The sequence below is a fragment of the Chlamydotis macqueenii genome, chromosome 3 (assembly GCF_036417535.1).
Source record: "Chlamydotis macqueenii isolate bChlMac1 chromosome 3, bChlMac1.mat, whole genome shotgun sequence".
In the NCBI taxonomy this organism is placed as follows: Eukaryota; Metazoa; Chordata; class Aves; order Otidiformes; family Otididae; genus Chlamydotis; species Chlamydotis macqueenii.
This window is the reverse complement of record NC_141558.1, coordinates 74,055,720-74,071,683: the sequence shown is the minus strand read 5'-3', so window position 1 is coordinate 74,071,683 and position 15,964 is coordinate 74,055,720. Positions and strand designations below refer to the sequence as shown.

The window sequence follows — 15,964 nt, the reverse complement described above, 5'->3', positions numbered from 1 at the left end:
GGGCGGCCGCCGGCCCGCGTCCCGCCCCCGGCCTCGGCCCCGGCCTCTTCAGGCAGCGCGCAGCTGCCGCCCGGGCCCAGTCGCCATGAGCGGGGCGCGGGGCGCGCTGGCCCCGTCGCTGCGGGCGGCGCGGCCGGGCTGGCTGTGGGGGGCCGCGGCGCTGCTGGCGCTGAGCGCCGTGCTGGCGGCATGGCGGTGGGTAGGCCGCCGCCGCCCTCGCCGCCGCCTGCAGCGGGTGGGGACGGTGTTGAGGCTCTTCATCTACCCTGTGAAGTCGTGCCGGGGGGTGGCGGTGCCGCGGGCGCAGGTGACGCCGATGGGGCTGCGGAGCGGGGAGCTGCGGGACAGGTACGGCCGGGGCGGGGTGGGGAGCGGGGCGAGGCCAGGCGCGGTGCTCCCGCCCGGGCCGAGCCGGGAGCAGGCCCTGCTGCCAGGCCTTCGTTCTGGCCCCGTGTTTGTCTGACGTTTTCTCCAACGCCTTTGAAGGGAAAACTTTTGTCCTGTGCGTTTCCGTGACACTACAGGTTTTGGCTTGTGACCAAGGAAGACGGGCATATGGTCACAGCTCGCCAGGAGCCGCGGCTGGTCCTCATTTCTGTCGGCTGTGAAAATGGGCACTTGACTTTGGAGGCCCCAGAAATGATGAAGCTGTGCGTGCCGATAAAGCTCCCCAGGAAGAATGCCGTGAAGAACTGCAGGTACTGAAGGACGGAGATGTGGAGGAGTTATGGGCAGACTTGTAGGTTTTTAGAGTTCTTTTTCCCCGCTCTGTTTTCTCTAAATACCGTCTCTCACTTATAGGCTTTGTTTTCTCAAGACTGCGTGATGGTTTGCATTTTCTTATGCAGGAGCTGGAAGGTGAAACTCTTTGCGGTGTGCTATTAAGAGGCCAGGATTAATTGTCATAACCAAAGGTTTGGCTTTAATCTGCTTAAGCTTTAGTGGAAAACACACGTCAGGAAAAGATGACACAATATTCGAAGACCGTATGCTGTGCATCTGCCAAATGAGCTGTGATCTTCAGTCTTCAGAGACTGTCATGTTTATTCATTTGTGTTTACTGTCAGTGTTTTAATTTTTGCTTGGGTGAGCAAGCAGAAATGAAACGGCGCCTCAGTCACGCGTGTTGGTATTTCTTGGTCACCACTAGTATAATGTGTCAACGTTTTTGGATACACAAACAGCCAGCGTTTTTGGCTGTTTGAAGTTGGTGAGATGCCAGACTTTAGATTCCCTCACCTGTCTGTAAGCATTTAACAACTGTGCCTACATTAGTAACTTGGTCGCTGGAGGCTCCATCTGGTCACCACAAGTGGGTGCCATCTCGTAGAGGTTTCAGGTGAACAGGTTACAAACATAGTCATTTAGCTGTGCACAGGCCTAGTTATTTTATCCGTGTATTGAAATCCCTACTGGAAAAGTGACAAGGGGAAGCAGAAAACCTTTTCCCTGTTAAAATGTCAATTTTTGCAAGACTGTTTAGTAGCTGTAAATGGTGTTAACCCCTACGAAGATACTGATAAGTGTTTTTCCTTTGGGTAGCAGAGAAGGTTAATGTACCATCTGCTGTAATTAAAACTAAAAGAGTGCTGGAAAGGAGCTACATTTGCTGGCTTTTAGCGTAAGTCTGTTGCTGTGGAAACCCTTAATCAGCATAGCTCAGTATCTCTGTTTATACAGGGCAGGTGCAGGTTACAAATGATAGCATTTTCCATGGAGAAATAGGACAGTCTTTTAAAAATCTGTCTATAATGTCTGTATGTTAGTCAATGACACACAAACTACAAAAACATGCAGTTTTCAATATGTTCTTTTTCTTAAAATTGTTGTGCCTTTAGAAGAATATTTAAATAGACTAAATGTATTTCAGTAATGAAAAATTATCTTGTATTTTCTGATTTTTAGATCTCAGTGATTTGGTTTTCTCTTGATTTTTTTTTTTTTCTTACTTTGCCTGAATAAACAGTTGCACTCTGGCTTTAAAGTTGCTAGAATTTGTGAATGCAAATAAGCAAAAGTTAGATGCATGTAAGTGGACTTTAAAACTTACTAAGTTGTCTAGTATTGTAGGTGGTGTCATAGGATGTGAAATTAGCAATACCCATAGTTAAACATTGCCTTGTACTTCTCAGTAAGAATCCTGAGGTTTAGTGTGAGACTGCTGTGCTTAAACAGTTTGCCGTTTGTCAGCTCAAGGCTGATTCCTTCTGATCCATTCAGCCATTTGTAAGAATGAGGTTTGGGAATAGTATGATATTCAGGCAAGTGAAAATTTGTCTTTTGCTCCTAGATTCTTCCCTTCCAGCATGTGAGTGGGAGTAGCTGTGTTACTGCACAGTACGCTCTGCTGGCAAGGCCCTCTGCACAGGCTTGTATTTATTCTGCCATGGGGCAAGCACGATGCCTCCAGATTGGAGCTGGCTCGTGCCCAGTAGTTTGGAGCTCAGGCAGTGCGATAGTGCATCTGGCTGCGAAAAGCTATGCAGACATTAATCTTTAAAACTGGTAAGTCCAGTTACAGATTTTATGTGGCTTTGTAAAAATCTTGTGTTCGGGGGAGTCAAATGTAGGACTGAAGCCATTGTGTAGGCACAGTTTCTATTTGTGCAAATTTTGGAGGGTTTTTGGAACCCTCTGGTTAAGAAGCTTCATGTTCTTCATTTGTGCCCTTTGTCTGTATGCGTTGTGATATTAAATTACATGGTGTGTTCCCGTGGATCCCTGTACCACCGAGTGTTTAGGATAGATCTGCTTCGTAGGTGGAGAACAGCAGTGCTGGAAGCTCTAGAGACCCTCCAGTCTGTTGTGCCAGCCAGAAGGTGTGTAGGGACTGAAAGAATGAAGGGAGAAAAAGGCAGTTTAATGCTGTATGGGGCAACAGCATTTAGTCCCAACCTGCGCCACAGAGTTGATGCAGGGATCCCGGCAAACAGAGCAGGAATATTGCTGACAGCACCCTGATGGTTCATGTCTCCTCCAGATGAGTAAAGGAGTGCTCCTAGGACCTAGGCTCAGGCTAGATGAACTGCCTGGGCATCTCTGTGCTTTAAGCTGTCCCAGGTATGATTGCAGAGGTAGAGGAAAGTGCAGTGCATTTGGATCAAATTCACTACTTTGAAGAGAGTAGTAAAATGATTCATAACTGGTGTTGAAGTTTATTTGATGATTAAGTTGAGGTTTACTTTTTCTTGCCAGGAAAGTGTTCCTTGCGTAAACTTGTTTGTAGTCTGCTGCCAGTGGCTTTTTAGGTCCCATGGACTTTGCTTCCGTTATAAATCTTTAACCTCTCTTAGCATGTAGAATAGCTCAGTATCTGAAATTTGAGCTTAAGAGTTTCACTCAGCTCTGGCTAGACTTTTACAACACTAAAATCTGAAGGAAAGCTTCTTTAACAATCAGGGACATTTACAATTAATAACATTGGTCAATTACAATTACAGTAACTAACCACATCCTTGCAAATTATCATTAATTTTCTGACATTGATTACCTTGTAGTTGATTTCTGGGTAGAAATCTTTTGGTGTTGCAGTCACATGGGAATGCAAGAGTAGACCCTTTTTTTTGCTTGAAGGTGTAGCAAACAGGTAGGTTTGTTACTGGTCATTGATGTGACAGTTAGCTCTGGGCACCTAGAGGTTACTTCATGGCTCATTCTTTCACCAGCTGGTGGTGTTCAGCCATGTTCTTGTTACTTAGCTTCCAAAACAAGGTGGCCACAGGAGATTGCACTCTGGGAATGATTCTTGTGCCAAATTCAGAAGCCAACTTCCATCTCGTTATAATTCAGATGTTTTGTTTACTGTATCTTGCTACTATTTTAAAACAAGTTGTTTGCCTTTGAATAATAAGCATACTTGAGCCTTCTGCTTTCCAACTAACTTGATGATGGGTCTTGGGAACCTCTAGGGTGTTTGGAGTGGATATCCAAGGCAGAGACTGTGGAGACGAAGTGGCTCAGTGGATCACCACTTTCCTGAATTCAGAGCCATATCGACTGGTGCACTTTGAGCCCTCCATGGTGCCAAGAAAATCAAAGGACGTAATAAACCTTTTCCGATCCACAGACGAGGTAAATAAATGTTCTTTTTCTCAGAAGTACTTTCTTGTAACCATCTCCACCCACCCACTGAAACCTGCCCATTCTGTCATTGATGATTGAGCCCAGTTTAGCAAGGTGCGTAGTCATGTACTTAAACCATGTGAATATTCTCCTTTTCTGTGATGATATGGCTTGCTTAAATTTTGCTTTAAGTCTGTTCTAAGGTATTGACTCTTCACAGCTGAATACTGATATTTGAAGAGGAACCCTTACATTGCAGAGTAGCATTCCTTTTGTGCCTAAAGAAAGAAGAAAGATAGAAGTAAATAGAAGAAAGTTCTGTTTTTAAAGATGTTTTGATGGTGTGATCTGTGTTGCATAGAAAACCTCTGTCCCCTATCCCTTGTTAGGTCTAGGAGTGTACTGACAGAAGTTGTGTTTCCTCATTTTGTTTTAAGGAATGATGCTTAACCCAGGGTTCTATAGCTGTGGGCCTAGGAATTAAAATCCAATAAGATTACAGAGGTTTCATCTTTCTCTCTTTCTGTGGGAAGAGGCTTGAAGATGCATAGAGGAAGTTAATGCAAAAAGGGAAAGGATACGCTGTGCTCAGATGTCTTCATACCGTTAAAGCCACAGATGTCCTTCTTGTCTGAACAACTCTCTTGCGTGACAGTGGTTTGAACAGTACCTGATGAGTGTAAGCTTTTTAAGCAAATGCAAATTTTGAGTACCTTGCCTTACTGATGTGATGCTATTATCTATAGGACATCAGTGTTTTGCTCGTTGCACAAAGAGAAGAACGTATATTCAATTGTGGACTTCTGTGCATATGCATTTATTATGTAAGGGCACTGAGACCAATACAGAAGACTCATGGTTTCAGTAAAAGGAATGTCCAGTTAGGAGAGGTGACACTCAGGAATCCTGCCATGAACAGAGGGCAGAATTGCTTGTGTAGTTATTTCAGTGCTCATTTTCTTGTGGTTGTAAAGGCATGGACGAGGAGGAGGAGGGAAAGGATATTGTAAGAGAAAGACAGGATGAGAACTATACACTAAAATTCTTGCCAAAATGTCTCAATTTCTTTTTTTTTCCTGTGGATCTAGTGTATATAGGGGTTTTCTTTTAATGCTGTTCAATGGCCTTGTTTGCCAGAATGGCAGCCTTCTTACTTAAGCAAACTTAGACGGACAAATGGACAGTTGCAATTTAGTATTGCTATATGTGAAACTCCCTCTGGTGTTATGATAAGATAGACTTATTTTATAGAAAAATCCAGTTAGTTGATTATAGTCAACCAGGTACGTTCAGCAGATCCATAAAAGTCTGAAGTACCTTTCGTAACTTAACATGTTTTACTAATGTACTTAGTTCCATCTGTAACGTACCTGCCCTTTTGCCATTCAGTAATTTTGCTCCCGTGCCTTAGGATTTGTTTGTGTTTGTTTATGTAGGTTGCCTATCCTGACTGTAGCCCTGTCTTGATCATCTCAGAAGCTTCACTGGAAGATCTAAATAGTAGGCTGGAGAAGAAAGTTAAGATACAGCATTTCAGGCCAAATATTCTTGTGACAGATTGCACTGCTTTTGAGGAGGTAAAATACCGATCTTAAATGTCTTTTTGAAGGCTTAGTGTGTTTCTTTGTAACTCAGTTTCCTTGTGTGATGGTCCTGCAAGGATGAGGAAAGCTGCTGTTCTGTGATTTTTACAACTGGCTTACAGAGAGAGCGAGCTTCTACTCACATCAGTGCATTTGAAACACTGAGAGAGGAGACAAGTCTGTGAATGCTTATTTAGCTTAGCCAAAGATAAGTGTAAAGTGACAGGCTTGCTGCTGAAAGCTTATCTGTAACAGTCGGGAAAGCTATGCTTACTATAATCAATTAATGATACAAATGAACAATTTGTAAACTGACTGTGTGATACTTTATAGCCTCTGGCACAAGAGTAGAACTGACCATGGCAATACTGCAGTCTATCACTGCATCTCTGACAATACTCTAGTAGCTCAAAAAACACTATCTAGGAAGGTGTCTGGTGATGAAGTAAACTGATGACGGTGGTGTTTAAGTGTTTTTATGTCATGTTGCCATTTTTCCAAAGAATTTGCTCTGGATAGAGCTGATAATTTCCCCAATCTAAGAAATTCCTAAAATGAGAATGGGTTTGTGCAAACCTTTTTGGAAGACAGTAGGAAGCTTGTGTAGATGAGAAGCGAAAATTTACTTCCACTAAGAATCTCCTTTCTGTAAAAGTGTTGACTTACAGTAAGAATAAGTTTGCCTTAAGTTCAGACAGGTGCATGCTGCAGAGTGGGTTTTATTACTTGTGTATCTTTCTTTCCACGTATAGTTACCAGTGGCTCCAGAACTGGATGAATGCAGTGACCGTAGGGTGTTCATTAAAATAGTACCATAATATAACTTTATGTACTTGAATGGTACTGCTTCTTCTAGGAATGACTGTGCCACTCCTGAAAATATGGTTGCCTGTGGATGTGTCTCATCTGTGTGTAATGTTTACCTTCCCTCAGGACACCTGGGAGGACATTCTTATTGGTGATGTGGAGATGAAAGGGACAGTGTGTTGTGGCAGGTAAACATTTAAGACCATTATTTTATATAGATTTATAGAGACTTATGATAAGAAGCCATTATTGATTTGTCGCTGTCTGTCATTGCAGGTGTATTTTAACAACTGTTAACCCAGACACTGGAGTCCTGGACAGGAAGGAACCTCTGGAAACATTGAAAAGGTTGTGAAAATACCAGTGCTGCTTAGCCTGTGGGAGTGAATTTAGGCTAGATCCCAACAGATTTTAGACAAGTGTTTTTAAAGTGGTTTGAAGTATGTGTGGGACAAATAATGCAGTGTAAAGGTCTGTGTGTATTGGCTTCCATTCTACTCTCTGCATTTCTATATGGTAAGAAAATTCAGGGAGGGTCTCTCTTCTTTCTTGCAAACTTTACATTTGCTGTTTGTTTCATCTCTGTTAGGGTGAATGCCTAGGGCAACAGGTATTTAAGGTATTTAAAGGTCTAACTTTGCAACTTCAACATTTTTTTAATGAAGTCTTTTGTATGTGTATTTTACAGAGGTGTGTGAATACAATCAGGCTTTTTTTCTCCATTTGAACTGCTTGTTTCTCTTATAATATACTATTTATTTAGTTTTTAGCCTAGTATGGTGACCAAAACAGAGCATCACTATTCATATGTTTTCTCTCTCATCACTGATATTTTGATGTTTAGAATTTGCTACTACTAATTCTAAAGAAGTGCTCTCTCTCTGCAGTTACCGCTTATGTGATCCGTCTGAGCGACACATATACAAATCCAGCCCTCTTTTTGGAAGATATTTTGCCATTGACAAAACCGGAATGATTCGAGTTGGAGACCCTGTGTACAAGATGGTCCAGTAATGAGAGATACTTTGATCAGAAGATGCCTTTTCATTTTGATATGCAAATTGTTTTACCACGGTCACTAGCTTAACTTTTTCTTATTCCTTGCAATATTTTTTGTGTTGTATTCCTTTGTAAGGTGCAGGGGGGTCTTTGAGGCTATGAAGTGCCAGTCATTTCAGATCATGTCATCTACTAGGATGTCTGTAGCAACCATGTCTTTAGTTTTTCTAGAGGCTGTGATAGAACAAACTAATTCAAGACAGACTTCAGTGCACTACTGTGAGTATCGTGCCTCCAAAAATTTTGTGTCAAGCTCGAGATTAGAATCCAAAATTATGTATGAGGGCTTTGCATTGTGTATTACATACATTTAGTGCCTGTAAAGAACCACAAAAACAGTCACGCAAAGTGTAAAGTAAGTACATTGGTCATGGAGCTGCCTTTACAGGTGAAGAGGGAGTGCAGATGGCAAGAATCTGTCTTAGATTCCACACTTCTTTGGTCCTAAGGATCTTACCCTAACTATGTGTGGAGGTGCTTTCTTGCAGTGTTTCTTGTCCTGCAGTTGTTTCCTGAAGATTGCTACTGTCTTTTGGGATTGGAGCAATATCAGAAGGAGAAGGGTTATGAGTTGACTAAATGCTACTGTAGTCTAGAGATGGCAACAGCGGCTAACGATGTGTAAGACTGGGATGTTAGCTCAGTTTATGATCTCTGCTTGAGAGAGTTTGAACCATCAATTTTCTTTCCTGTGAAGCATACCATAATGGCTAGGCTGTAGAGTAGCAATGCGTTTGCTAATGTATCGGTAGAACTTCCAGTTTGACTAAAAGAATTAGGTGTTCACTGTATCGGAGACTTTATGCATGTTGGAGGGGAAGAAAAGCTGTTCGGAGTGATCTGATTCTGAGCCTACCCCGTTCAAGCTGATGTCCAGGCCAATATTGCAGGGCTCTGTGTTCATGTGGAGTTCCTCTCTGGCTCAGTGGATCTCTTACTAGAGAAAGTTAGGCTGCTAAGCAGATGTTTGGGAAGCTGTACTTTTAGACTGAGCATGTTAACATCCTTACTGGTTACACATTTAGATCTCTGATTGCCCCTCACCATTGCCCCGTTCCAATCAAAATGTCAGGCATTTGTAGGAAGTTGATAATTATATCTTCTGCTGTGTTTTATACTGCATAAAACAGACAGAGGAGGAAACTAGTTGGATAATGGCAGTAGTATCTTTTCTTTAAATGTTATATGATTTTTTCTAAAAAAAAAAAAAGTGGCCTCCTACACAAAAGCCAGACATCTTTCAAGTGCTTCTCTGCCTGTTGCTTTCTTATGGATTACTAGATCTAGAAAGAATGTTGAACTAGCCAAAAAGAGGAATCTAATTAAGTGTAACGAAGAACAAATATGACCTAATGTGGTGTTTAGATTCTTTGTTTTCTGTTGTGAATATGAAACTGGAATTTTGCTGCATGTTCACAACTCAGACCTGTAGGAGGAAGAGCCATTGTGCCTTTTAGCAAATTCAAACGGATGTACCTGGCAAGCCTGAAGCAGGCATACGGAGAAGGTACTTTTCTATTATTTGAAAACTCGGAGTTGCTCTGAATATTCTTCCATTAGCAGGGTGCTGTGTAAGTATTAAGTTTTCCTGTGACAGACAATTGCCCAGTTCGGACTGCACGTTGCATATTTGTGTATTGTTATGCCTGATGCAGCAGCCTAGTGGGAGGAAGTGAGAGAAAAAGCATCTTTTGAAAAGGAAAATAATCCTGGGGTTCACTTTCAAAAAGCATATGTTGAAGATCCTTTAATATTAGAAGCTGAAACCTTTTGGAATTCCTAATGCTATTATTAAGCAAAGACAGCCTACTGGCCTGCCAAAGCAATTAGTTAAGTGTTTCTCTCTTCATTAAGTCAAGGAAGCGGAAGGAAGGAGAGCTGAATTTTTGCCTCTAGCCAAACATATTTTTTCCTTGGTGTTTCAGCGCCACATTAGGATTTACGTAACACAAATTGTGTGGTATAGGTCATGTTGCCTCTCATTAGGCTATTGTCAGTTGGGCTAATTTGGAAATGAAGCTGTCTTTCCAATGAGAAACTGCATCTATGTTCCTGTTAAGAAAATGCCACAGATCTAAACCCCTGATGAAAGCCCCTTAGAAGAATTTGGCTAGAATCCTAAAACAGGTATGCTTCTTGAGTACAACATACTTCACAAATTACACTTAGCGATTATATGATGAAAGAGGGCCATTCTGGGAAGTGGGAAGCATAACTTAGGAATGTTACAATATAAATATCTTCATATAAATGTTGAACTGCTGTAACTGTAGGAACTGTATTTGATTTTGCTAAAGCCATTTAAGAAATTGACTGAAAATATGTCAATCATAAAACACTATTTTTAAAATTATGTAGTTAAAAATGTTAATTGCTTTTTTAACTCTAGAGGAAGAAAACAAATATAAACTTCTGTTGAATCCAAACTCTTGTAAGGTGTAAAATTTGTGAGTCTTCTTTTTTGTTTGTTTTCTATTTCTGCATTTAACTTCTGTTGCTGTTTCCAAGACCTCATATGTAATTAACAGTAATGACTTTTTTTTTTTAATCTTACCTCTAAGTTCAGGAAAATATGCCGTTAACTAGAGGAAGGCATACGTGTAACAGAGCAGAACTATCAGATGTAAGTGCTCTTCAGACTCAATTTTACAGCCCTTATGATCTGTATGATGAAAAGGATGTAAACATCTTTTTTTAATCTTATTTTTTCCATAGATATGAAAGTAGGGGAAAATGGGTTTGAAAGTAGAAAAGTTTAGTACGCTCAGGTCAACACAAGGTCATGTTTACTATTTCAGGTCTCAAAGTATAAAGCCAAAACTTGGTTTACAACACTTACTGTGCCAACTTTTTTTTTTTTTTTTTTCTTCTTAATAATGAGGGTGTTGAAACACTGGAACAGGTTGCCCAGAGAGGAGGTGGATGCCCCATCCCTGGAAACATTCAAGGCCAAGTTAGATGGGGCTCTGAGCAACCTGATCTGGTTGGAGGTGTCCCTGCTCCTTGCAGGGGAGCCGAACTAGATGACCTTTAAAGGTCCATTTCAACCCAGACTATTCCAGGATTCTATAAGGACAGTCCTTGCAGCAGTCTTTGCAGTCTTTTAAGGAGGGGAAAAAAAAAAAAACCTTTCAAAGGCACTGCTGCACTTCTCCATAAGGAAAGAGGTTCCTGGCCCTTGCCACTTCAAATGGCAAAGGTTTCACAAAGGGCTGCCACAGGGTGTTCATTTCTGGTCTACTCTGGCACCTTAAATTGCCGTAGTTGTGGGGTAGGTTCAACTTCTAATATTCGTCACAGCCACTCATAGCTTGGCCTGAGGATCAGCACTCTCCCCAATAGGCAACAGCTCATCACATTGACTTACGGAAACCAAAACAGAAGTAACTGTAGCTTGAGCTGAACAGCAGATAGAGACTATCTTCCACCTATGCAGACCATAGACACAGAGAAGGCTGTGGTATGTCATTGTGAAGAGTTTGGGTGGGAACCTCTCTTATTTTTTTGATCCTATGTAAAGCTAAAGCAGATTCCCGTTGTTCTTGGGCTATTATGCATGGGGCACCTAACTGACTGAAATCTCACTTTCCTCCAGGGCCAGTATTGCAGAGCAGAATTGTACCTCCTCTAGTGCACAAAATTACTCTGACAGCTTATCGCTGCCTATTTACCAGCTGACTGTTCTCACTCTCTTTAGGGACTAGGTAATAAGCACAGTGGAATAATTATCATGCTTTGCTGATGCACTAACTTTCATAGCTTCTTCACTGTTGAACTCCAAAAACCAGCTGTATTCATTGTTAACTGAAGTTTGTCTTCCAGAGGTTATGAAGGAGGATGATTCTTAAGTCGTAGCAGGCACGATTCTATCCACTGACTCATGGACTGTTACTTTCAACAGGCTTACCTTTATCGCCTTGGCAGAAGTAAAAGGTGATAGCTAAATAGAAGTGTAGGGCTGAAGGAAACCAGCTGGGTCACAGAGCTGTAGTCTTCTCTGACTGCAGAAAACAAAGTAATGGACATTGAATTCAGACTTGGAGAATACCTGCCTTATCTCTCCCCACATACAGTGGCCCAAAGGATGCTTCCCGTTATGCTATGAAAACTTTAGATTTTTAGTAAAAGATCAAAAGCCACAGTGATATCCAAGTGCAGGAAGATCACAGGAAAGATCAAGAGTACCAACAGTGTCCTAGATCCTTTCAAAGGTAAAGACTGAGCTTCCTCAAAACAGAAATCTGCCACTGTGTCTACAGTTGTGCAATTTGGTGGTCAATATTAACTCTCCATTCCTTGGCTTCCTGTAAGGTATATGAAGGAATATCGGTTTCCTTCCAGTTAGCTCAAGTAGCAGGTGACATGGCCTTTCATTTCCCTCAGCTCTCCTTTATTTTTCTCTAATAGAGCTAAAGTAGTCTGATTACAGTTTACTGTCTCCCAGGCTATGTGGCCTTTAGCAGAGCTAACACTCTTCCAGCTCGTGTTCATGTGTTCAGAAGTGTGATTCACAAACATCCTAATGGGGCATCTGATGGTTGCTGTGTAATTAATCCTGGAAGGGCACCAGGCAGCCAAATAAGTCCGTCAATCTAAACTGAGTTGTAAAACCTCTGGAAAAATACCTGATCCTTTTAGAATTCTGTAAAAAGTATCTACTCAGCCCTAGAAGTGGTTGTAGGCTGAGTGTGCTTGAAATGCAAGGGCATATAACTTGAATCCTTCCACAACGAGTTCACAAAAGTGAAGGCTTTTGGGCACTGTGTCTCATGGAGCAGAAGATCTGTGCTGAACCTCACTTCTCTGCAATCCTGTATTTAATTGCTCTCTAACTGGGCAAACTGTACCATTTTGGGTGACCGAAACACCTATGTAAGCAGTCAGCTGGGATCTTATTGCGTGACTCTTCATCTGCTCAATAGACTGGCAGAGTTGGCTGTGCCCTCTTGGGATGACCTGTTCTGGGAGCAGCTGTGCTCCAGGAAGCCACTGTAACTTACCAGCCCCTTGGAGGATGCTGAAAGCAGACACAACTTGAGCAGCTTGCTAGGACTTCTGTGACACTGCTGAGAACCTGGCTCAGTTTCTTTTCTGGACTCAGCTTGGCCTTGTGGAATCTGTCTTTGAAAGTGGTGATGGCAGTGCTGGCTGGAGTCAGTGCTGTGCACCCGCGAAGGGGTAAGCAGCGCATGTACTTATTTTAAGATTGCCAATGAGAGCAAAGTCCATCTGATTTCTTTAATTTGAACATGTAGCTGGACCCGAGGGAAGGCAGGCAGTGCACTATATAAGGGAAAGCTGCTAGAGTAAATAGAAGATTATTATGCTTTTCCCCTCTGTATTCTGTTGTTCTTACCAACTGTAGAGAAACCACAAGCATGGATGGCATGGCTAAATATTCCCCTTGCACAAGGACCAGAAGAGGTTAGCTCCTGCACCCAGAGAGGGTAGAGGTAGCCATGTGTCTGAAGCACTGTGCTTCCAAAGCCTGCTTGCAGCTCTGGTGCTGCTGGAAATACTCTGGAGCCTCAGTGTCTGTGGCCTTGGTCGAGAATTTCTGAGCCCCAAAAGTTGTGGTAGTTTGCAGGCAGGGTGCACGAGAGCCAGGTCCCAGCTGGGGCTCCTTCGGATGCTTTGAGTATAGCAGGTTTCTTCCAGAGTGGCAGGAGGCTGAACTCCAACTATACTTCAAACTAAAAAGGGGCAGTGTATGGTACACCCTTCTTCCCATGGTATCATTTCCATGCAAAACCTTAGTTACTTACCTTGACTGTGTAATTCACTGCCATTAAAGCTTTTTTTTTTTTTTTTCTTTTTAAGAGGGCAACAGAAAATTATCGCTTCTTTATTTGCACAGGTGTGTTAAAATACTATTTCATTCAACTTAAAAAAACCCTCAACATAACAACAAAAAAACCCCAAACCAAAACACCAAACCCTAAAACCCAATAACCCTTTGGTTTTTTGTTTGTTATGAAAAAGATTCCCAACACCTCAGCTCCAAGCATTAGAAAAGCCATGTTGCTGATCAAGAAGTGCAGACCTTTACTTAATACATGTAACCATTATGGAGCCATCTACCAGCATCTCTTTACTAAAAATGTCTTTTCCTAAAAAGCCCTGTCAAGTTTAGCATCCTTACAAGAGCCTTGGAACGCTAATGCTTGTCTTGCATTCCTCTGACCTTTCTGCAATCCAAAAATATCTGTTCCTACCCCGCTGAACTTCCTACGTACATAAATACATTTGATGCCAACTACATTTTAAGAAAATAAACTATATTTAAAGCTAATAGTTAGCATCACAGATAGTTCCTGCCCTTCCCAGTCCCCCTGAGATTGTTTGCCCTCTTAAAATTGAGTAGGTTTGGATAATGTATGTGTCTCTGGCATGACCGTTCTGAAGGGGCCTCCAGCAGATGCTGTTTAATGAATCCTGCATTGATTCGAGTAGGAGAGGTCAGTATGTTTTATCTAGAGGGAGCTGTCAAAGTGGATTTGGAGCTGGATTAGAAGGCATGAAGATACGTAAACTTAAAAGGAGGGCAAGCATGCCCACACGTGAGTCTGAATACAACCAGACTTATACTAAGCTTATTTGTTAAAAAAAAACCAAACAGAATTTGATTGTGCAGTATTCGTAACAGAGCTCAGACAATGCTTTTGGTTTTGTTTTGAGTTTATCTGTGAGGTCTCGGTGTTTAATCTGCGTGTTCTCCCAAAAATAACAAAATCATGCAATTGTCCACAAAAATCACACAATACAAATTTTTGAAAAATCAATTAAATTCCTCCTCTCCTTTTTTCACTTTCATGACAGGGATATGGATAGTGCATTTCACTCACTCTTAAACCTGTCTGTAGTCAGCTGTTTATAGAGTGTGCGTGTCTATTTGTGTACATATGTATGCATATTTATCCTTGGATGTATGAGAAATCAACCTTTGTTTAAAAACAACGAGGTTTGCATTTATACTCAAATACTTTGTTTTGTCAGGCTCCCTTGCCCCAAACAACTGAAAGCATGTCAAGTTGGCAGGATAATCAGCTCTGACCACTTTATTTCCATTCCTGATTGCTTACTTTTTCCCATGAGAAAATCTTTTTGAATGACATGTTTAACTTGTGTAATGTAAGAAAGCTCCATTCCTGCAAAATGTGAAGGTTCGCTGACTTGCTTTTCTTGTTTCATGCTCACCACAGCCTATTATAGATGCATGTGTGGATTTTTTTGGTTTTTTTCTCTGGCAGGTTTCCACTAAAAAATGAAGGCATCACTTTTGGTACATCCTCTGGACTAAAAGTCTCCTGGCATCAGTGAAATAAAGCAAGGTGGTACATAGTGTCCCAACCCTGGATAAAGTTGTGATATTTGAGCCTTTAAAACTTGTCTTTTTATTTTCTTTTTTCTTTCCTTTATTTTTTTTGGCTTACTTTTCTTTCTACTTTCTCCGTCTTTAGTGACTGGAAAATGACCTGGTGTAAGGGACCTCAAAGGAAGCTTTTTCTAAGTGTCCAGCCTTGGTGCTCCCTGCTGCACTTTGATGCCCTCTCTATCATACAGATGGTACATCCCTTAGTGTATTTGAGTACTCAGTCACCTTTTCTGCAGGTTGAACATCTTTCCTAGAACTGCAGTGGCTCTTAGTCCGATTGCTCACTTAGCCTTTCGGGATGCAGTGCAGCTGGATGGGAAGCAGGCGATGGGATGGCATTGAGACTCTCTGCTCACCTTAGTGTGTAGTGAGGTCAGGGAAGGGAAAGGGAGAAGAGCTGTCATAATTCATTAGAATGGTAAATAGTTTGGGATTTCTGTTTGCCGGGGGCTGGGGGATAATAGGTTTCTGCTGCATAAGGGCAAGTTCTGTTGAGAATGTAGGACCCTCACCATTGCTCCCAGGCTTCCACATTTTACCCCAGCATGCTCAGCAGGTTCCTAGAGAGACCAGTGCATGGTCAGAAATGCAGCCCTGTCCTGAAAACACCAGCCTGCAGCGCATGGTGGGGTGCACCTGGCTGTTTCTCAGGTATGTGCACTTTATAGGGTGTGTGATGCTTTATAGGGTGTCTCATTTGTTCCGCCAAGTGTACCAGCAGCATCTGGAGGGAGCTGTGCGGGGAGGTAAGGAACTGACCTTGCAGCCTCCTTCTGTGCCACAGAGCTAGGTGGCAGCTCCGACATGTGTGCATCTGTGCAGCCTTATAAAATAAGCCTCTGTGTGCTGGATGGCATCAGGTGGCGTGCCCTGAGGTCTCCAGTGGAACGGGAAGCCTGCCTAGTGACCAGCTGCAGCGTATAGTCTGCTTTAGCTGCCGCTATGACTCGGGGGTAGTCTCTGCTGAAAACTGTCTTCTGGCCTTCTCTGCGTATCTTGGTTTTGCAACTTCAGTAAATCCTTCGCTAACTATCTTCCCCAAGTGATCTCTTAGGTGTACTGTACTGGGACGTGGGGT

The 15,964-nt window shown here is 42.2% G+C and overlaps 1 protein-coding gene and 1 long non-coding RNA gene across 3 annotated transcripts; both read left to right on the top strand.

The window, feature by feature from the left end:
* Positions 1-48: 48 nt before the first annotated feature.
* LOC104473199 (mitochondrial amidoxime reducing component 2) lies at positions 49-9,968 on the top strand. The gene is made up of 7 exons (XM_086745107.1): positions 49-348; positions 525-698; positions 3,909-4,071; positions 5,499-5,639; positions 6,579-6,640; positions 6,729-6,800; positions 7,340-9,968. Exons 1-7 carry the CDS (start codon positions 86-88, stop codon positions 7,464-7,466), a joined length of 1,002 nt encoding a protein of 333 aa, XP_086601233.1. The 5' UTR covers positions 49-85; the 3' UTR covers positions 7,467-9,968.
* A 479-nt stretch (positions 9,969-10,447) lies between these two features.
* On the top strand, positions 10,448-14,877 carry LOC147601312 (uncharacterized). Of its 2 annotated transcripts, XR_015258179.1 has the most exons (3): positions 10,448-12,689; positions 13,989-14,071; positions 14,762-14,877. It is a non-coding gene; the product is annotated as an uncharacterized LOC147601312 (long non-coding RNA). The 2 variants fall into 2 exon arrangements; XR_015258178.1 differs by having other exon boundaries at positions 10,448-14,071.
* Positions 14,878-15,964: the final 1,087 nt, after the last annotated feature.

Bases quoted from the DNA above. Each gene is read 5' to 3' on its own strand.
- LOC104473199 (XM_086745107.1), top strand. From the start codon at position 86: ATGAGCGGGGCGCGGGGCGCGCTGGCCCCGTCGCTGCGGGCGGCGCGG. The intron at 4,072-5,498 runs GTAAATAAATGT...TTGTTTATGTAG, and splicing joins TTTTCCGATCCACAGACGAG to GTTGCCTATCCTGACTGTAG. The intron at 5,640-6,578 runs GTAAAATACCGA...ACCTTCCCTCAG, and splicing joins ATTGCACTGCTTTTGAGGAG to GACACCTGGGAGGACATTCT.